Source organism: Quercus robur, chromosome 8 (assembly GCF_932294415.1).
Source record: "Quercus robur chromosome 8, dhQueRobu3.1, whole genome shotgun sequence".
NCBI lineage: Eukaryota > Viridiplantae > Streptophyta > Magnoliopsida > Fagales > Fagaceae > Quercus > Quercus robur.
Window position 1 is genome coordinate 41,678,806 of NC_065541.1, and position 22,172 is coordinate 41,700,977.

At 30.2% G+C, this 22,172-nt stretch overlaps 1 protein-coding gene across 1 annotated transcript; it reads left to right on the forward strand.

Annotated features, from left to right (window-relative positions):
• Positions 1-12,662: 12,662 nt before the first annotated feature.
• On the forward strand, positions 12,663-19,926 carry LOC126695550 (probable serine/threonine-protein kinase At1g54610). Its single transcript, XM_050392355.1, has 8 exons — positions 12,663-13,691; positions 14,286-14,570; positions 14,806-15,123; positions 15,759-15,986; positions 17,360-17,457; positions 17,782-17,875; positions 18,683-19,156; positions 19,577-19,926. Exons 1-8 carry the CDS (start codon positions 13,284-13,286, stop codon positions 19,760-19,762), a joined length of 2,091 nt encoding a protein of 696 aa, XP_050248312.1. The 5' UTR covers positions 12,663-13,283; the 3' UTR covers positions 19,763-19,926.
• The last annotated feature ends 2,246 nt before the right edge of the window (positions 19,927-22,172 follow it).

Sequence of the window (22,172 nt, forward strand, 5' to 3'; positions counted from 1 at the left end):
TTAAAAAAAATGCTAGATCACTATTCCGTTAGTGCCATGTAAGCAATATTATTAATCATAGTTAATAGAAGGACTAATACAATTCATTTTTTAAATTTGAGGAACCAATAATGCTCACTTGAAACTTAAGGGACCGATTGTACTTACAGGATAAACTTCAGGGACTAATAGTGTAGTTTTGCCTATAATTAATATAAATAGACCGGAAAAAAAATTTATAAATAAATAAACCTCCTAGCAGTCTAACCTAACTTTACAGCCACTATTAATATATATAGCAAGGCTATTAATTAATCAATAATCTTCCCCATCTATATATCTATAAATATATAATAATAGGTGAAGCTGAGAGAAACTCAAATTAAAATTCCAAATTAGAGTTCTAATTTTGCACCATGTGTCCTAAATTATTTATTCTTAAAGAGTTTTATTTCTTAATTTTAAAATCAAATGTGAAACCACATTATAAATATTCATCCAAGTGAGTTATTAAGTACAAAAACCAAAGAGTTTAGAATAAATGAATCGTAAAAAAAAAAAAAAAAAAAAAAAAGGTGCTTCACAATAATAATAATAATAAAATGGACAATTTACATTTTATACCTAATAATATCTTTACAAAATTTTGTAAAGAGTTAATAAAATATAAAAATGATTTAATTATATATTTTAGGAATTATATTATGCATTTTATTGTATATCTTTAAGTGTATCCATGCATATGCATGGGTTAAAAGTTAGTTTATATTTAGAGTTGAGCATCTAAGTCGCCGCCTTGTGGGGCGTTGCTGCCACTACCACCACTCTTTGGCTCATCGTAGTTCCTTTCTATTTATATATTTGTTCTTGCAAACATACTTCACCTTTCAATATTTTTATATTTAAAGCTGAACACTGTAGTGGTGAAGGCCAATCTCCAATGAACCCACCCGTGTTCTTTCTTCTAATTTCTTGATTTTTTAATATAAATATTTTGGGGTTAATGGGGTTTTTGACGTGTAAAATAAATTTTGCAATTTTTTATTAAAAAATATTATATCATTAAAAAAAATGCTAGATCACTATTTCGTTAGTGCCACATAAGCAATATTATTAATCATAGTTAATAGAATGACTAATACCATTCATTTTTTTAATTTGAGGAACCAATAATACTCACTTGAAACTTAAGGGACCGATTGTACTTACAGGATAAACTTTAAGGACTAACAGTGTAGTTTTGTCTATAATTAATATAAAGAGACCGAAAAAAATTTATAAATAAATAAACCTTCTAGCAGTCTAACCTAACTTTACAGCCACTATTAATATATATAGCAAGGCTATTAATTAATTAATAATCTTCCCCATCTATATATCTATAAATATATAATAATAGGTGAAGTTGAGAGAAACTTAAATTAAAATTCCAAATTAGAGTTCTAATTTTGCACCATGTGTCCTAAATTATTTATTCTTAAAGAGTTTTATTTTTTAATTTTAAAATCAAATGTGGAACCACATCATAAATATTCATCCAAGTGAGTTATTAAGTACTGTAAGGGTAAAATTCCCAAGTCAAACAATGGGCCTTGGGCCCTATACAGAGTCCAACTACGACCAAAGGGAGAAATGGGCCGCCAAAACAAATGCTAGCCCAACCCTAATAAGTCCAAACTTATTTAAAGGAGACGTCCGAGGAGGAGTGTCTCCTCGGACGCGCCAAATACAAGCCCAACGTGCACCCTATCCATAATAAGGAGTCATTCCAAACAAATATTGGTAATAAGGATAAGTCCCAAAAAGAAGGAGGGAGGAAGAAAAGATAAGACGTCTAGGGGGCAGCCACAATTGCCGCATTAAATGCAAGGAAACTACTTTCCCAGCCGCATTAATGTAGAGAAGACAGGCGAACAGTGTTACATTGGCCAATGCAACTCACAGGAAGATAAGGTGGATGTCCAATGGGACAGGCACTCAAGTAAGGGTCCAGATGGTTAACAAGTGTAGGGTTCTTATCAATCTAAGGAGGCTATATAAGAGAAGGAAATTCCCATGAAAAAAGGGGCGGAAAATTTATAGGGAAAAAAGAGAGAGAGAGATTAAAGAATTCTGTAGTCTTTAATCAGAGCAAGGGGTGCATTCATACGTCTCCTCGGACCGGTATCCTGTGGACATAAATGAAATACTCTTACATTCAGACTGTTGCATGGCATACAACTAACTAACGTTCACTTCGTCCAGCCCTAGTTCTGTAACCCGCTCTCTACAAATTTATTGTCTAGGGTCTTTTGGGCCAGAATCACTTACTTGTTGGGCCTGGGTCCCAAAAACCGCCCCTACAAGTACAAAAACCAAAGAGTCTAGAATAAATGAATCGTAAAAAAAAAAAAAAAAAAAAGTGCTTCACAATAATAATAATAATAATAAATGGACAATTTACATTTTATACTTAATAATATCTTTACAAAATTTTATAAAGAGTTAATAAAATATAAAAATGACTATCAATAGTATTTAAATTATATATTTTAGGAATTATATTATACATTATATTGTATATTTTTAAGTGTATCCATGCATATGCATGAGGTTACAAGCTAGTTTATATTTAGGGTTGAGCATCTAAGTTGCCGCCTTGTGGGGCGTTGCTGCCACTACCATCGCTCTTAGGCTCATCATAGTTCCTTTCCGTTTATATATTTGTTCTTGCAAACATACTTCACCTTTCAATATTTTTATATTTAAAGCTGAACACAGTAGTGGTGAAGGCCAATCTCCAAGGAACCCACCCGTGTTCTTTCTTCTAATTTCTTTATTTATTTATTTTTTTTTATAAATATTTTGGGGTTAATGGGTTTTTGATGGGTAAAATAGATTTTGCAATTTTTTATTTAAAAATATTATATCATTAAAAAAAATGCTAGATCACTATTCCATTAGTGCCACATAAGCAATATTATTAATCGTAGTTAATAGAAGGACTAATACAATTCATTTTTTAAATTTGAGGAACCAATAAGCTCACTTGAAATTTAAGGGACCGATTGCACTTACAGGATAAACTTTAGGGACTAACAGTGTAGTTTTGCCTATAATTAATATAAATAGTCCGAAAAAAATAAAAAGAAAAAAAAATTTATAAATAAATAAACCTCCTGGTAGTCTAACCTAACTTTACAGCCACTATTAGAATTCCAAATTAGAGTTCTAATTTTGCGCCGTGTGTCCTAAATTATTTATTCCTAAAGAGTTTTATTTCTTAATTTTAGAATTAAATGTAGGACCACATCATAAATATTCATCTAAGTAAGTTATTAAGTACAAAAACCTAAGAGTTTAGAATAAATGAATCGTAAAAAAAAAAAAAAAAGTACTTCACAATAATAATAAAAAAAACATGGACAATTTACATTTTATACCTAATAATATTTTTACAAAATTTTGTAAAGAGTTAATAAGATATAAAAATGACTATCAATAGTATTTAAATTATATATTTTAGGAATTGTATTGTGTATTTTATTGTATATCTTTAAGTGTATCAATGCATATACATTGTGTTACAAGTTAGTTTATATTTAGAGCTAAGCATCTAACTTAGTCGCCACCTTGTGGGGCGTCGTTGCCACTACCACCGCTCTTTGGCTCTTCATAGTTCCTTTCTATTTATATATTTGTTCTTGCAAACATACTTCACATTTCAATATTTTTATATTTAAAGCTGAACACTGTAGTGGTGAAGGCCAATCTCCAATGAACCCACCCATGTTCTTTCTTCTAACTTCTTGATTTTTTTTTTATATAATATTTTGGGCTTAATGGGTTTTTGACATGTAAAATAAATTTTGCAATTTTTTATTAAAAAATATTATATCATTAAAAAAAATGCTAGGTCATTATTCCATTAGTACCACGTAAGCAATATTATTAATTGTAGATAATAGAATGATTAATACAAATCATTTTTTAAAGAGTAATGCTATAGACACAAAACTATTTTTCAACATTTTTACAAACTGCTGACGTGGCATTAGTAATTTTCAAATAATTATTGATAAACATAAATGTGATGCTAGTAGTCGACCCATATTAGAACTAATAAGAATTTGCCACATCAATAGTTTGTAAAAATGTTGTAAAATAATTTGTGACTATAATATTACTCTTTTTTAAATTTGAGGAACCAATAATACTCGCTTGAAACTTAAGGGATCGATTGCACTTACAAGATAAACTTCAGAGACTAATAGTGTAGTTTTGCCTATAATTAATATAAATAGACCGGAAAAAAATTTATAAATAAATAAACCTCTTGGCAGTCTAACCTAACATTTTTTTTTTTTTTTTTTTGGCAAGCGTAGTCTAACCTAACTTTACAGCCACTATTAATATATATATAGCAAGGCTATTAATTAATCAATAATCTTCCCAATAGTCAAAAAAATCGTCCAACTACCAAGATATGGGCATTTATTTAAGACTAAGAGCCGTTTGTTTTCCAGTCCCCTGCCCCATTCAAAACAGATTACGGAAAATGATTTTTTTTTATTTTTTTTTTAGTTGAAAGATAAGCATAAAGTCTTCAAATCGTTGTTTTCACTGACGAAACAAATCATAATGTTTAAGACGTTTCCTTTGACTCATAGGGTTTAAGTTCTTTTTTTTTTTTTTTTTCTTTTTTACCAATGATTTAAAGTTTTTGTATTCCATTGTTGTCGATGTTGACCATGCTTTGCAAGCACAATTCCATGATGATATTGAAGCTTAATACTTTTTTTTTGGGAATAAAACGGAAAATATTACCTGTTGTTATCTATTTGGAGCGATTATGATTATAATATAGCTTCCTTCGTATTGAAAAATCAATGAGAGGCCTAGACAATGAGTAATTATTCAGTACTTTGGGAATACAATGATATGGTATTATGTCCTATGCTATAATATTAGACTCCACTAATTAAATTCATGGTGAGATTCACCATTCATTTGAGAAGATAGAACTTTAGTGACGGTTTGAAGGTTAATACTTTTTTTGTGTGTGTGTGTGAAAATAAATAAGGTAATAAGACTTACTTCTTGTTATCTACTTGGTGTGATTATAGTAGCTTCCTTCTTATTGTTGTGAAATTAATGTCAGAGGGGTTTATAGACAATGGGTAATTATTTAGCACTTTAGGAATATTGTGATGGGATACTCTCTTTTCTTACATAATATTGGGTTCCATTAATTAAAACTAGCCTCTAAGCACGCGTTCACGTGCGTGCTCAGAGGCTCTTTTATTTTTTGGGTAAAAATTAATAATATGCATTTATTATAATTTGGGATTTCTACTTTTTCCAATCACGAAAAAAAAAATGATTATAATTTGGGATTTCTACTTTTTCCAATCACCAAAAAAAAAAAAAAATGAATACGTGGGGTGAGTCTTCTAGACTGGAGGAGTTTTAAAACTAACAAAAGAGTGATCCTATTTTGTAGGGAATTAGAGAGTAGAAGTAGGAATTTAAATTAACATAAAAGTAGGAGTTTATCAGAAGCAGGAAGACATTTCAACGTAGAAGTAGAAATTTATTATTTTTGTCAATTTACTATTTTAACCCATTTTTTAAGTTTTAGGTAGGGGTATTTTTGACTGTAAAAAACTAATAACTAACTTTCTTTTGCCAATTTACTATTTTAACCCCACTTTTAAGTTGTTGGTTAATTAAATTAGGGGTATTTTTGACAGGGAAAAAGACAAAAACTAACTTCCTGAATCCTCTTAATATATACAGATTATGGTGGGATTTACCATTCATGTAAAAGGAGAGAATACTATACCTTCTAGGGCACTAGTGGTTTCAAGTAATAAAAAAACAATAGTTCTTTTTTTTTTTTTTAAATAATTGGATAATTACAAGCACAAGGAAGGGTGGATTCGGATAGTGGCTCTCCAGTCTCCACTTAAAGGATAACAAGAGGAGTATAAGCACCGCCACTAAATTTCAAGATTTTGAAGGTAACAGTCCTTAAACCATAACAAATTTACAACGTTATCCTAAGTATTTAAATTTAAGAGTTATCACCAATGGCACGGTCAAGATTTGACTTCAGGGAGGAAAAATATATAATTTACATGTGTATGTCTCCATATACTCGTGGACAGATGTAATTTTAAACACATCATGATGAGCACAATGCACACACATTATATATTTAATGACACTAAAAACTAATTTGTACAATAAAATACTACTCACATAAATATTAAGTGATAATTTAATGTTAGATTAGCCATAAAAATGGCATATCCATTCTATTGTATCTATTTTTAAAATTATTTTTTAAATTTAAATAAGTTGTGTTATAATTTTTTCCCATCGAAATTTTACTTTTAATTCTTATGTAATGATTTTAGAAAAAATGGATAAACCATAAGTACAACTTATATAAATTTTTGTTAAAGTCATAAATTAACTAAACCAAAACAATTTTAAAGCTTAGATTAAGCATTTTGTGCATCTAAAATTTTAGAGTTTAACTTTGAAAAAAAATCAAATTATGAATTTTATTATATAAGTATTTCCAAATTTTATGAAACATAATAAGTTACTACATAAATAATTTAATGTCCTAACACTTTTGAAAGGTAACAATATTTTTTTTAATTTTTTTCTCATGATTTAATTTTTTTTTTTTTTTTTTTTTTTTTGCTTTTTCTTTCCTTTTTTTTGTTTTTTATTTTATAACTTTTGACCCTAAAAAAATGATATAAAGGGAAATATTTTCTTTCTATCATATCATCATATACTATATAATAAAATTTAGGTTTAGAAGCCGTGGTTGTGCCAGGTAGCTTCAACCAAATTATAGAAATTATTTTTAGATTAAAAAAATAGATATAATTTTTTTTTCTTATCTTCTTCTCCTATAATTTTTAAGTTGATAAAAATTTTCATTTGGTTACAATCCAAATTCTTCACCTAATCATTTTCTTATTATAATATATAAGTTGAAAAAAAAATTTAATTAAAAAAAATCGCAATCGTAGTAGACGTAAAAAGTCCATCTAATTCTTATCCAAATTATCCTGATTTTTTTTATATTTACACGTAAAAAAGATCCATCTAATCTTTATCCAAATTATCCTTGTTTTTTTTTCTTTTTTTCTTTTTTAATTTAAGTTATATTACTACAAGTAAAAAGAAAACAAAAACATAGTACACGTAAAAAAGGTCTATTATAAAATTTTATTAAACTAATATTAGACTAAGGTTTTTTTGGATATACACTACTGTAAATTTAAAAAAAAAAAACATTTTCCTCTCTCCTCGTGTGTGTGTGTTAAAAATACTTAATATTCTAAAAAAAAAAAAAAACTAATATTAGACTAACATCAGATTTTTTGTTCTTATCAACTTCTTCAATATGAAGTGTATATATAGATTATTTGTCTAATTATATTAATTGTATTATGTTACACTAATTGAAATCTTTTATTTTTTTTTAATAATAGAATGAAGACGGTGACAATAGTATTTCAAGTACCATCATATGCATAATTGAAAAAACATACATCTTCCGAGTGAAAATTACTGCATACAATTTCTTCGTTCGCAAACAAAACTTTACAGTATCTAGAGTCATTGAAATTGAAGGAAACGGACAATTACAGATAACAATGCTTCACCTATACTTTATTGATGAAGTTATAATATTATCATTAATACATAATGACATATTGCATCATATCGATTATAGAAAACAACAAAAAGAGGGACTAGCTAGGAATGGAAATGAAGTACCCAAAGAAACAATTTGTGCTGAAGTAAAGAAAAGAAAAATTGTGAAGAAGTAATCACAATTGCACAAATAAAAATTATTCGGTTCTTTTTAAAACTTCACACAATCTCAAGAAAATAACTTTTGCATTTTTTCTGTTTTGCAGAGAAAAAAAAAACAGAGAAAGTGGAAGCTCAAATAGAAGTGTTAGACTAATAGAGAACATATAAAATATTTTCATTTACTGTTTGTTTCTCAAATAAATCATGTATTATATAAGTTTATGTATAAAACAAAGGCTTTATTCCTCATATAGTTCTATCTCCTAAAAGTGGTTAATTGTATGTTGCTTTGTCTAAAGATTTTAATAAAGAACAATGACAAAGAAGAACAAGGATACACTAAAAACATAATGTACAAAGAGGTATTCAACAATTTTCCAAAGGTAAAACTACTTCTTACATTTCTTTAATCATTAATATTATTGTTAACAATACTGCAAATCACTTTTATTACAGTTTCATTAGATACAAAATTCATATGCAAATAATTTGGTACATGTAACTACAAATGACATTAATTATAACACAATTGGTATGTTAGAAGATAATTTTATATTGTTGTGTTATCATTTTATATTTAATGGTTGTTATACCAATGCAATTTATTCCTTTCATTTTAATAATTTTTTTTAAGAAATTCATTATAATAATTAATATTATTTGGTTATAATAATTATTTATATATACATATATTCTATAAGTTTTATCATAAAACTGTGCACGGGCATTTAACTAGTTTTTTCAATAATACTTGATTGAAAAAAATGGTATATAAGGGTATAGGGGGGCTGACAACACCACGTATATAAACAGAAATTCCCAAAAAAGAAGAAGTAAAGTGAACAAGTAATTTAATAATATTAACATATTTTTACCTGACACGAAAAATTTAGGTGACCCTTTCGGGAAAAAAAAAAAAAAATTTGGTGACGGAAAATATAAAGTTTCGCACTTGTAGAAGTTGTTGTTGGTACTTGCTAATTGTTTACTTTCTTTTGTTTATATACGAGGAAAAAATAACTAGACTCTTCAATCTAGTTATACCAGGCCATCAAAGAAGTAGGTCAGCTCGAATCCTGCCAGAATGCCTAATCAAAAGCAGGTCAAGTATACATGGATTGATCGAGTTTTTCTTAAAAAAAAAAGGTTATAGATTGAGGGTTTTTCAATACAAACCTGAGTTGACTTCAATCGAACTTGCTATTTTGCACATGAATTTGGAACAAAATAAACTGATATGGGTAAAGGATCTTTTGACCTAAGAAAAAGAATCAACCAAAATCCGAACCATTAACGTGCTAAAAGTGCTTCGAACAATTAATTATTCACGAAACAACGAAAAAAAATTCATGAAACCTTAATTGATTTGACCAAACCCGACTCTTTGATCTGTCTAAACATGATTTAGCAATAAGTCTACACATGACTTAATTTAGAGGCCATTGTTTCGTACAAGGTTTGGGTTGCCAAGCATAAATATGTAGGTTTAAATAATATTAAGAATAGTTGATTCTCAAAAAGAAGATAATATTAAGAATAGTCACTTCATGAAGAGGCAATCGAATTAGGCTTAATTAGTGAGGTTTAGGTTTGGGAATTAAATCCCTAAAACTTTCACTAACCCAATCTCTATCCTTTCCAAGCATACATACAAAAGAATAATCACTTCACCAAAAAGAATTATAATACTCCATAAAAAAAAAAAAATAGAAACAATATTAAATAGTTAAACGGTATGATTTTAGTCCATTTTATTATGATTCCGCACAAGAAAAAAGCACTCTTATTCTGATTTCTCCAGTTTCCTAGCATGGTTAAAGCCTTAAGCCTAAAGGCACAAGTTTTTTTTTTTTTTTGAGAATCGCCTAAAGGCACAAGTTGTCACATTTAATTCAAATATGTAAATGAGTCTTTTCAAGAAACAAAGTCAAACTTTCAAAAATAAGATATAAGGAAATAAAGTCAAACTCTACATAATTATCAAGAATAGCAAACATCAATGTTAGTAAAATACAGTACATTATACGTACTAATTTATTTATTTTATATAAAAAGAAAACTTTGGTTTCTCTTACAAATTAAAATACCCTAAAAATACATATTTTTATAATTAAATATATAAAACAGATATTAAATATTTTCGTATTATATTAGTATAATGAATTTTTAATACTTGCAACTAGAATATAATTTTTTTTTTTTTCTTAAGGCATGTCATTATCTATCTACTAGCATTTGAGCACGCGCGTGAGTGCATGTTCAAAGGCTCATCTATTTTTTTAGATAAAAGTTAATAATTTGTATATATTATAATTTAGAAATATATCTTTTTATTTTTCAAACATATAAAAATGATAAACTTTAGAGATAAACAATAACTATAATTTCTTTTTTAAACGTGAAGGGGAAAAAATTCTAAGGCTTCGTTTGGGAGTTCATAAGGAAATAAAATAAAATAGAATAGAATGGAATGATTATAAGGGAATGGAATGGAATGTATTTAAGTAAGGGAAATGAATGGGAAAGAATGGAATGAAATTAAGTAACCTTGATTGGATGTTGTAAAATAAAGGAATGAAAATAAATGGAATGTAAGTAATCTTGTTTGGGAGTAACATAGAGGGAATGAAATGAAATCATTTTATGAAAATATTACTATTAGACCCCTATTTTAAAATAAATGGTTGAGTATATAGGGGTATTTTAAGAGTTTTAGTAAAAAATTCATTAAATCTAATTTCATTTATTCCCATTTCTCCCAATTTCGGGGGGAATGGAAATTTGAGATTTTAAGGGGATAGAGAGGAACAAGTGTTTCCTCCTACCTATTTCATTACCTCCCACTTAAATTCCCAAATAAGAGAATGAACTTTCCATTCCCTCCATTAAAACTCCTAAACAAGGGAATGAAAGAATATTATAAAATTATTCTTTTTAAACTTTTCCATTCCATCCTCCCAAACGAGGCCTAAGTTTTAGGAATTCTCTTTTTAAATTCAAAATGAAATTTGTTATTTGACATTTATGATCATATTTTTAAATGAAGTTATCATTCATTAATGAGTGTATTTTTGAAACACATAAAAGTCCAGTTGAAAGAGAGGAATTCTCACCACTGCGCACCTTTAGTCCGGTGGTCACTCCACAAGTATAAATGCTTATGGAGTGTAGGGGGTAAGGGCTAGGGTTTAAGTCTCCAGGAGAGAGTTTCATACACATATACACTTAGATTAGGTTAAAAGAGAAATTCTATTTTGTATCAAAAAAAAAAAAAAAAAAAAAAAGAAGAAGAAAGAAAGAGAGGAATCATCTTATATATAGTATCTATACTATATATAAGAGAATTCCTAAAACTTAGGATTTTTTCCTCTTCACATTCAAAAAAGAAATTACAGATACTACTTATCTCTAAAGTTTATCATTTTTATTTGTTTGAAAAGTAAAAAAAATATTTCTAAATTATAATATATGAAAATTATTAACCTTTATCTAAAAAATTATAGGATAATGAAATTATTAAAAGAATATATTTTTTTCATATAAAAAATATTTTTTAAATGGAAATTTCAATATTTGTAGTTCCATATTTTAATATTTATGCTAAATATAAACTTTTCTACAGGTTCATTATAATCTTAAATTTTTATCTACTAAGTTTTTTCTACCATTTGAATGATTAGATTTTATTACCATATATGATTCTAAAAAAATAAAAGAGGATTTTATTACCATATATAATTTGAATGATTAGATTTTATTACCATATATAATATGTATGTATATATATTAGATGTTAAATAAAAATAAAATAATTTTAAATTACAAAAATACGAGACAATAAATAATTTTTATTATTTTGTTGTTTTACTAAGTACGTGAATGAAGGAATATAAGAAACATTGAATCCCACTAACTTGTATTAATTTTTCTTTAAAATATAATTAAAATTTTGAAAAATACTTATACACTAAATATATTAAATACTTAATTAGTTGACTTTTTGTAAATATAATAAAAATAATATAAGTATGCTACTAATTGAATTTGAATATAATAAAAGAAACAACTTAACCTATATTGTTCTTTTTTAGACTCGAATATTTTCTTATATTTGTAATATATCCATATGTAAATGTAATTATGGTTTTTTTTTTTTACAATTTTATGCTATATATTTTTATTAATGTTTTACTTATTTCGTACTTATACATATTCCATTCCATTCATTCTAAATGTTACTAACACAATCCTTATTAATAGATTTATGTGTCTGATTTAATAAATAATTGACAACCTTATAAAAAAAAATCATTGACAACTATTTTTTTATTCTAAAATATATATATATATATATATATCATTTGCATCAAATTCATAAAAAGGTCAAACATTTATTCCAAAGTTTGTTCCTTGATAAAAGGGTTAGTACTTAGTGGTTATATTTTATTATCACAAAATAATTCCTTCTTACTTTTGCTAAATCCCAAAATAATAATCAAAATATAAAAATCAGTAGTACCAAATTACAAATATTCTTTTCAAACGTTACATGTCACGGCGAAACTGGAGTTGAAGACCCAAAGATCTTATGTTTAAACAGCTGTAAACTCAAATAGGGAAAAACAACCATCTTTCTTATATAGTTTGCTACTTTCCTTTTACTATTGTCAGCACAGCTGTTTAGAGAGAGAGAGAGAGAGAGAGAGAGAGAGAGTACTTGTCTTTGATTCAATCTGTTGACTGAGAAGAGCCGGCATAGGCCGACTATGTAGGTAGTGCTATTATCATATGCGTGTGTCGTGTGTGTAAATATATATATATATATATATATATATATATATTTATATATATAATCAGATAATATAAAATGAATGCGCGTTGAACCAATAAACCAATCCAATAAAAGCCGTTCTTTCGTGGCAAACAAGTCTAAATACCCTCTCTTTCTTTTTCTTTCTCTCTCTATCTCAATTCTCAAATTCCTACTTGTATGGGCTTGGGCTTTTTCTTATCTTTAATCTTTGATTTTTGAAGTTAAATAAGTCTTTGCATATTTGAATGGATGGGTGTTTTTGATTTTGATTGCTGAATTCTGAATTGGGTCAGTTCGAATTTCAATAAAAGAGCACAAGAAGTTTTTGGTTTTTATGGTAGTCAATTCTTTGAAAAGTTCGTGGTTTTTGATAAGGTCTTTTTTGTTTGTTTATGAATTGGGTATTGGGAGAAGTTTGAATTACTGAATAAAGATCATATTTTTAGTTGGTTGTAGTTCATGGTTGTTCTTGATTGGTATATGTACTGAACATAGATCATATTTTTAGTTCTAGGAGAATTGTGTTGGTGAAGGAGTAAAGTATTGTTGTTTGAATGGATTTTAGTGTTTTAGAAAGTTTAGGATTGGTTTTAGGAGGAGAATTGTGTTACTGCTGATAAGGAAGGAATTGCTGGTTCATTGAAATTTGGTGCTAAAGCACAACATGGGGTCCGCCTGTGCTAAAGCTTCTTCGGCTGTTCAAGACAGAGACAGCCAAGAGAGCCCAAGAAAGAGATTGGCATCTTTGAGTAGACGATCATCGAATTCACGGGTGAATTCTTCAAGAAGACATGAGGGAGTGTTGAGATACCATGGTGGTGAGGTGAAGGCTATGCGCTTTGATAAGAAAGCGAATGCTTCTATGCGAGTTTATGATGATCAGATTGAGAAGAGGAGGAGAGAGAAGAGTGAAGCCTCTGTTATGGAACTCCCCTACGTGGGAAGGGTACCAAAGGCTACACAGGGAGAGCAGGTTGCAGCAGGCTGGCCGGCTTGGCTTTCTAACGCGGCCGGGGAAGCTATCAAGGGATGGCTACCGCGGAGCGCAACTACTTTTGAGAAGTTAGAAAAGGTATGTTCCATGCTTTAACCGATGATCAATTTAAATTCATGTTTAAAGTTTGACTATTGGTATTGCTTAGTGAATACTCTTGCAATATTTGCAGGAAATTAATATGTCCAAATAAGCCATTATTTTTTTCCTTGAATTAATTTTGTTGATGCGACCTGATGGTGAATTTACATTCTTGTTCTATAGTTTGACCATTGGTATTGGCAAGTGAATACTCTTACAATTGAAATTGATATGTCCAATTTCATTGATGTGAGATTAGTTAAATTACAGCTTTGGGGATTTTTGATTGAATGTAAAAATTATAGTTCACTGTTTATTTCACACTTTGTTTTTTAGAAGTATGTGGTTTCTTGCAGTAGATGAGTATAATCAGATTATGTCAGTCAAGATATTGTGTGAACAATCTGCCAACCCACCCGTGAAAATGAATGGACTATAACTTGTGTTTGTACTTTTTAGGATGTTGAAAGTTCATGCCATTTACCGAACCTAAATTCTTTAAATAGTTTTGGAGGGAGATTCTGTGTAAATTACTGGTCTCCATGTTGATATTATCATTCCTGCTGGTTTAACATGGTGACATCTCTGCAGATTGGCCAAGGAACTTATAGTAATGTTTACAAGGCTCGAGATGTAACTCATAATAAAATTGTTGCTTTGAAAAAAGTACGATTTGATAATCTTGATTGTGAGAGTGTCAAGTTTATGGCAAGGGAAATCATCATTTTGCGGAGGCTTGATCATCGGAATATAATAAAGCTGGAAGGCTTAATCACATCACAGATGTCTCGCAGTTTATACCTTGTTTTTGAGTATATGGAGCATGATCTTACAGGGCTTGCATCACATCCTGGCATAAAATTCTCAGAACCACAGGTATTTGTTATAATGTTTTTTAGGTTCTACCAGACTTCTGATTAATTTGGTATCTCATTGTTGAGATTTTTACGTACAAAAGGTCATCTCTGGATGCAATGTATACCTTTCTTAGCCTTTGCTGAAATCAATTATCTGGAGGAAATCTTGGTGCAGCATTTTCCTTAATTCTGCCTAATACTATTGTGTTTGCTATGATGCCAAAATTCTAAACTTATACTTATTTTTATGTCAGGTTAAATGTTACATGCAGCAACTTTTAAGTGCACTTGATCATTGTCATAGTCGTGGTATCCTGCATCGTGACATAAAGGGCTCAAATCTTCTTATTGACAATAATGGCATTTTGAAGATTGCAGATTTTGGCTTAGCTACTTCTTATGATCCTCATCACAGTGTTCCACTGACAAGTCGAGTGGTCACTCTTTGGTATCGACCACCAGAACTTTTACTTGGAGCATCCCACTATGGAGTTGCAGTGGATTTATGGAGTACTGGTTGCATTCTGGGGGAATTATATTCTGGCAAGCCCATATTGCCAGGAAAAACAGAGGTACCATTTCTAGGAATCTGTTTTCACAAAATTCTTGTAATTGATGCCTTTTACTACCCACTGGATCAAATTATTTTTAAGGTATGTGCATGCATACTTATCATAAAATGCAGAAACATGAAAAAAAAAAAAAAAAAAAAAAGATCCCATCCTTATGCTGCTAACAAATTTGACCAAATTCATATATTGGGGTTGTTTGAAGATTGGATTTACATGTAAATGAACTCATCCCATATGGTCTGTTGCTAGGCAATCCTAGTTCTCAATATGTTCCATTTAAGTCGTGGTCAATTTCTGGATTGTAATAGACGTTGTCAAGTTTCAACCCATCATTTACAAACTATTGTTGTCATTGCTGTTGTTACTAGTGTTATTTGTTGGAGGTCTTCATTGCCTGAATTTGATGCAACTTATTTTTTTCCTAGTGCTTCACAATGTTTCCTGTATGACACTTTATGGTTTAATTGAATCTCTCTTTTCTCCTCCTATGATAACTTGCAGACATACATATTCTCTTGCAAATGTGCAGAAATGGGTGTTTCCAGTTTTCTTACATTAGCATGTTGGTATCATATATAATTGGTACCTTACATGTGTATGTTGGTGGTTGAGCTTTTTATATTTATACCTTGTAGGTTGAGCAGTTGCATAAGATTTTTAAGCTCTGTGGCTCACCTTCAGAGGATTATTGGCGAAAATTGAAGTTACCACATTCAACATACTTCAGGCCACCACAGTCTTATAGACGATGTGTTGCTGAAACAATGAAAGATTTTCCGGCTGCTGCATTGGGGCTTCTTGAGACCTTACTTTCCGTTGATCCTGCACATAGAGGAACTGCTGCTTTGGCTCTCAAGAGTGAGGTATGTAGGTTTTATGCCTCTGAGAAATGCAGTAAATAAATAATTTGGTTGACATTGAATCCTTTATGGTCTGAAACATATTTCTGCACATCCTTCTTTATAACACACTCAGTGGCAGTCTTTTGGATTGCCGATTTATATGATTCTCCTATATTTTTACTTTAATTTTTTTTAGTTCCTAAATTTCGTACTTTGTTTTTCCTTCTCACTGCCAAAAAACAGTTTTCTCCCTCTCCACCAGTATCTTAAAGACCTGTAATTGATTAAGAGAATAAGATCAAAGCTGGAAGAGAGGTCAGCTTGAAGAATACAGAGAAGGGGAGAAACTGACACTAACATGATAACTACATTGAAAACAACTTCTGAGGATACAAAATATTAAAAACAGAAAAAAGAAAGCAAGAAAAGATAATAGAAAAGATTAAAAAAAAATGCAAAAATCTTTCACCATTTATGACCACCCTACCTACCCCTATCCTAATAAGATTCTAATCCTATCATCTAGAAAAATGAGATTATTTTCTGGGGAGTGTAGACTGCATATGGACTATTTAGTGTTTATAGATGCTTCTAGGTGGCTGACTATTAGATCCATTTTTGTAATCAATAATTGATGTTTCTCTAAAAACGGTTATTGCTATTTCTTTTATTCACAATAGTGGTTGTAATATCTCCCTCAAAACACCCAGGAATATTGGGAAAAAAGTGCTGCTAATGTGATCATCCTAATTGCAGATGGTATATCTGATGTTTTAGATTGACCCCTTTGTGTGGAGATATCTATATGAGAATCAGTGAATAACATCCAAATAAATGTTAACCTTTTTTACATCCTCAGAATATAGAAACCTGAGGGGTTCGAAACAATTGCTGTAACAACACTGGATTAGCTCTAGAACCTTTGTTAACATAGTCTATTATTGATTGTTGCAAGCAACCACCTTTCCACTGTGGATAGGGAACCACCTTTGGGAACTCATGCCGGTTACTGGCTACAGAGTTCAGATTAACATTACTCAGATACTCTAATGATGAACCTAAGGGGCTTATAAATGATAACTGAAATATTTATTTGATGGTCCAGGTTTTGAAGTTCCAACTAGATAACCAAATATATGGTTCTTTATTAGTGAAAAGGTAGTTGTGGACTAGAGAAGGGTTTTTCTTTTGAAGGACCACTTGCCCTCAATTTTCATTTATGCTAGCATCTAATTTGATTTAAACTGCTGTCCCTACAAGTGCAATCTAATTATTTTCAATGATTGCCAATACATAATATCTGAGTTAATATTTTTATGAGCTGCTTGCTGCATTTCTACTAATGTGAGGCCTTTGATATTTATTAGCTTCTTTAATTAGTAATTATTTTACAGTTCTTTACAACAAAACCTCTTGCTTGTGATCCTTCAACTTTGCCCAAATATCCTCCTTGCAAAGAGATTGATGCTAAAGTGCGGGATGAAGCTAGAAGGTACATGTTATAGGTTCATGCTCTTTCATGTGAAAATACAAGATGATAATTTTACTGCTTTATTTTGTGTAAAACTAGAAACTCACATTGTGTAATGTAATAACTTCAATCCTTAGAAGCTACATGATGTCCCATTTTGGTTATCAGCGTTTTCAAATTTTGGTTTGCCCAAATGATTTGTTGGTTTTATTCCATTCAATTTTTATAAATGTTCTTTATGGTTTCTGCATCAGTTGATGTCTTGATTTGTGTCAAAGGGAGGCTTATTTGTTATCTAAGAGGCAGTGTTCATAATTTTTAACATTTTCATTCCTTCATATGCAGGGAGCGGAAAGTTGATCTAGAAAGGAGAGGACAAAATGAATCTCGGGCAATTCCTGCATCAAATTCCAACATGCAGTCAGTCATGTCAATGCAGGTAACTAGAAACAGGGTCTAAAACCATTCCCTTGGCATTAATTACAGCCCTGGTTGAAATCGAAGTAAAAATTTTGAAGTTCCATTGGAGGACCCATATATGATACTTGAATTTGGTTTGAGTTTATTTTTAGCTTCACATGCCTGTGCACACATTTTGGTTTGGGTTTTAAATGTGGGAACTTCTGAAATTTTGATAACTGCCCCATATGCATAAATCTTGCTGATGTGTTATTGCCAGGGTTGAAAATTTTGTTTTAAATTTGTTGTACCAACTGATGTTAGCCAATCAACTTATTGTATTTTGGAATTTACAATTTCTCATTAATGGTAATTTTGATATATACTGATTTACCTTTTTTTTTCTGAGGTAAATGGCAGAATATATACTGATTTACTTGAGAGTTAATCAAGGCACAGATCACTGATTAGTGTTTTGAGCTTGCTGATTTCATCACCTTCCCCATGCTAGTTAAGCGTGTTGATTTTCTAAGTTAGAACAAGAAAATTCTTTGGTATTTGTCTGATGCCAGCATGAAGAAATTAATGTACTTTGCTCTGAGTTATTTTTTGTGTATCAACTAGAATTTGTGGGGGGGGGGGGGGGGGGGGTGTGTGTGTGGGGGGTATAGCTTCCTACATAAGTGGCTTGGGTGTAATTTATGTTCAAGTTTCAATATTCTTTACAATAATTTATTGCTTTTGTGAACATTTAGTGAATGTCTACAAATATAAAGTCTGTATCTTTTAGACTGCTACTGCTTTTGTCTCTTAGTTCTTTCTAACGTCATGTGCTTTCTGATTACAGAGAAGACAAAACCAAACCAGTTCGAAAAGCCAAAGTGAAGTGTTCAACCCTCGTCGTGAGGGAGCTGTTTCTGGTCTCCTAGTTGCTCCACCTAAACAGCCACGAGCTGTTAAAGAAGTTAGAGCAGACTACTCGGAGCGTCTTCGTAAGAGGTTTTCCCAATCAGGGCCACTGGCTGATGGGCCTGAATGGACAAAGTCCGGGAAGAAACTTGATGATCCACAAGCTGTTTCAACAGCTATTGACTTATCAAAATTATCTGGTTTGGCAGCAACCAGGACTCTGTTATCTGAAGGTCACCAAGAAAAAATTGGTCCTTCACAGTCAGAGAAAACAGAACAAATGGGCAGGTTTTCGGGTTCAGTTAATGCATTGCAGTCCAAAAGAAAGCAGGACCAAAATTGTTACACACAGATGGTTGGAGATTTCCCTCAGATAGAAGATGGAAAGGCCTCTGCTAAAGAATCATCTCTGGTTAGTCATTTATAATGATTTTTTCTATTCTTATTTCTGATTACATGTCACTGTTGCTAAGCAACATTTTTGTCAGCATAGATAACTGATTTTCATTACATCCAACACAATTTAAATGTTTTCCAAATAATGCCATTGTGTTTTCTTTTCTTTTATTTTGCATCATTTTCTGGAATCCATTCATTCTTTGTTTCGTGGTCTACTACATGCCTTATGGCCTCAAGTGAAGATTGTGGGCATGCCCTTATGTGTTGTCTAATAATTCATATCAATAAGCTTTCATACTTTTCTGGTCAACTTATGATTTTCTTCTGCTTATGTGGTTTCTGTTTTGGTCGTGCTCTAGTTTGTGTTCACCGTTCATGCATTGCAAAGCCAGTGTGGTTATCTAACTCGATGCCTTTTCTTTTGTTCTTTCAGCATGGTCATGGGCATAAGGGAAACAAGATCTATGTCTCTGGTCCGTTACTGAACTCATCAAACAATGTGGATCAGATGCTAAAAGATCATGATCGCAAGATCCAGGAATTTTCGCGACGTGCACGACTTGACAAGACAAGAGCTGAGAAAGTTCATGCTCATGGGAAGCAAGTAATTGCTAATTAAAATGTCACATTGAATCCTAAGATGGATAAATCAGCAATGGCATCCAACATTGTCATTGATACACAGCTAAGCTCTTTGTAATTATATTACCTCATGCGTAGGGATTTTTTTTTATAAAAAAATTATTCTTTAAATTTTATTTTAATTTGACTCTTTTTACCACAGTAGCACCAGCCATTGTTTCTGAAATCTTCTCTTTTTTGTGCTACCCGACATGGTCGAGGTGTTTTGAGGGTGTTGAGATGATTACGTTGTATTTTGTTTAGTACTACAGAATATGGCCGCCATTTCTTTCCCACTGTTCTTATTTTTTGTTAGTATGGGATGCTTGGCTCCCCTACCCCTACCTCTCTTCTTCAAATTTTTTTTTTGGGTAATAAGATACTCTTCTTTTTATTTGCTTTTCTTTACACAATTACAATAAACCTTATTCTTTGAGGGGTAGGGGGGGTTCCATCCCATTTTTATTTATTTATATGGAAAAATAGGGTCTTCTAGCCAAAACAAGGTAAGAAAGAAAGAAAATAAGAAACAAAAAAGATGAGGATATCTTAAGATTTAAACAACCAGCCGTACTTTTGTTTAATGTGTATTACTTTGGTAGTATACCCTCACAAGAGAAGCTATTTATCCCAACAAGAAAAGCTACTAAAAGAAATAAATGGTTGTGAAAGGGGTTTATCATTTTGCTGTTTTTGCAAAGCAATTTTATGGCAGAATGATCCATGCATAGACCATGAAAATAGACTTTGGTCAAACCTTTTTTTTGGTTGCTAGAATTGAAAAAAATCATTATTGGTCAGGTTTTGTCAGCTATTCTTATTTCCCAACATGATCATAACAATGAAAAGTCTCTGATTTTTCAGCCCAATGGGTTAACATCAATAGAGTTGTGAAGGAGGAAGACTAAATGAGAACCGTATGCTCTACCATTTTCTCAAGCTTTAAAAGGATGAACCATTAGATAAGATTATTGTCTCAAATTTGAATACAATGTCAATGAATCGTGTTAGATTTCATTTCCTCCCTCTCGCGGTTGGTTTGGAATTTTAGGAAAACGTCTTTGTCGCATAATTGTCAAAGTTTTTTTTTTTTTTTTGAGAGTCGAAAAGGGTGGTCCACGTGTGAATTGTCAAAGTTTGTATACAAGCTAATTGCTAACATTTCATGCCGTAATTATTATTATTTGGTTGAAAACAAAATTAATTAATGCGCCATCTTCGTCAAGTTTGAATATGGTCCAAGCATATAATTATCTCTTTTTTATCTTATTTGACAATGTCAACACATCGATACTGACTTTAGAAGAAATAAATAGTCTAATACATGGACAGAAATCTGAAACCCAATATTTTGTGACAAGTGTGGACAGAGCACTTTGGAACAAACAATGAAATATATATATACACACACTAGTGGGAGAATGTCCTATTTTATAGGTATTTTAAGTAGAGTTAGAGATATATTTTTACCGGATTGTTCTCAAATTTTTTTCCTAGTATGTAAAGTTTAAAAATATTTCTGAACCATATAAAAGTTTAATTCAAAGAGGAGAATCTTCTTATATATACTAGACTCATCACATGTACTTTGTGCGTGCAATAATGTTTTTTATTTTATTTTATATATATATATATATATATTTTTTTTTTTTTTTTGGTTTAGTGTTATAATGCTTAAAAGTGATATATGTAAATAATCATGTGTATTTTTTTTTTTTTTAAAAGAAGTAAGGTAACATGGAATAATGTCTAAAAATGAGATAAAGAACCGTAAAAAGTTGAAATCCAATGGAACATTTGACTTTATTGATTGGGATAAAAATTGTGATAAGTAAAAAAATTTGAGATTTCAATAAAAGAAAGATGATATACGTTAGTGTAGATGGATGGAAATTTGTGATAACTGTATAGAATTTGGATAATAAAAATTTTAGAATGTTTTAAAGAATAAAAAAATAAAAAATAAAAACCATGGAAATTTCGGGATAAGAATGAGTAGTTTTTACTTTTTATGTGAGGTAGGTTTATATATATATATATATATATATTTAAAGATAATTGAAGTCTTTGAATTCAAATAGATAACAAATACAGATAAAAATCAGACATTTGAATACAAATCGGTGGTGAATTTTTTTTGGTAACTAAGATAGTATTACTGTTTTAACTTTTTTTGCTTTTTTTTTTTTTTTAAGGAAAAAAATTAAACTAAATGGTATGTTATTTTAAAATTTGTATGGGAATATTTTGGTATGCCAAAAATTTAAGACGAAACAAGAGAATCATTTTATTAATAGTATGTATATATATATATAATTATATAATTTGATAGTTACAATAAGAGAGAGAGAATTGAATTCTATACATTTTCGTTAAAAATACTAAGAGGTGTTAGTAGAGCTACGAAG

Excerpts from the sequence above, each read along its gene's own strand:
- LOC126695550 (XM_050392355.1), top strand. The coding sequence starts at position 13,284 with ATGGGGTCCGCCTGTGCTAAAGCTTCTTCGGCTGTTCAAGACAGAGAC. Across the intron at positions 14,571-14,805 it reads TAAAATTCTCAGAACCACAG|GTTAAATGTTACATGCAGCA; the intron begins GTATTTGTTATA and ends TTTTTATGTCAG. Across the intron at positions 15,987-17,359 it reads CTTTGGCTCTCAAGAGTGAG|TTCTTTACAACAAAACCTCT; the intron begins GTATGTAGGTTT and ends ATTATTTTACAG.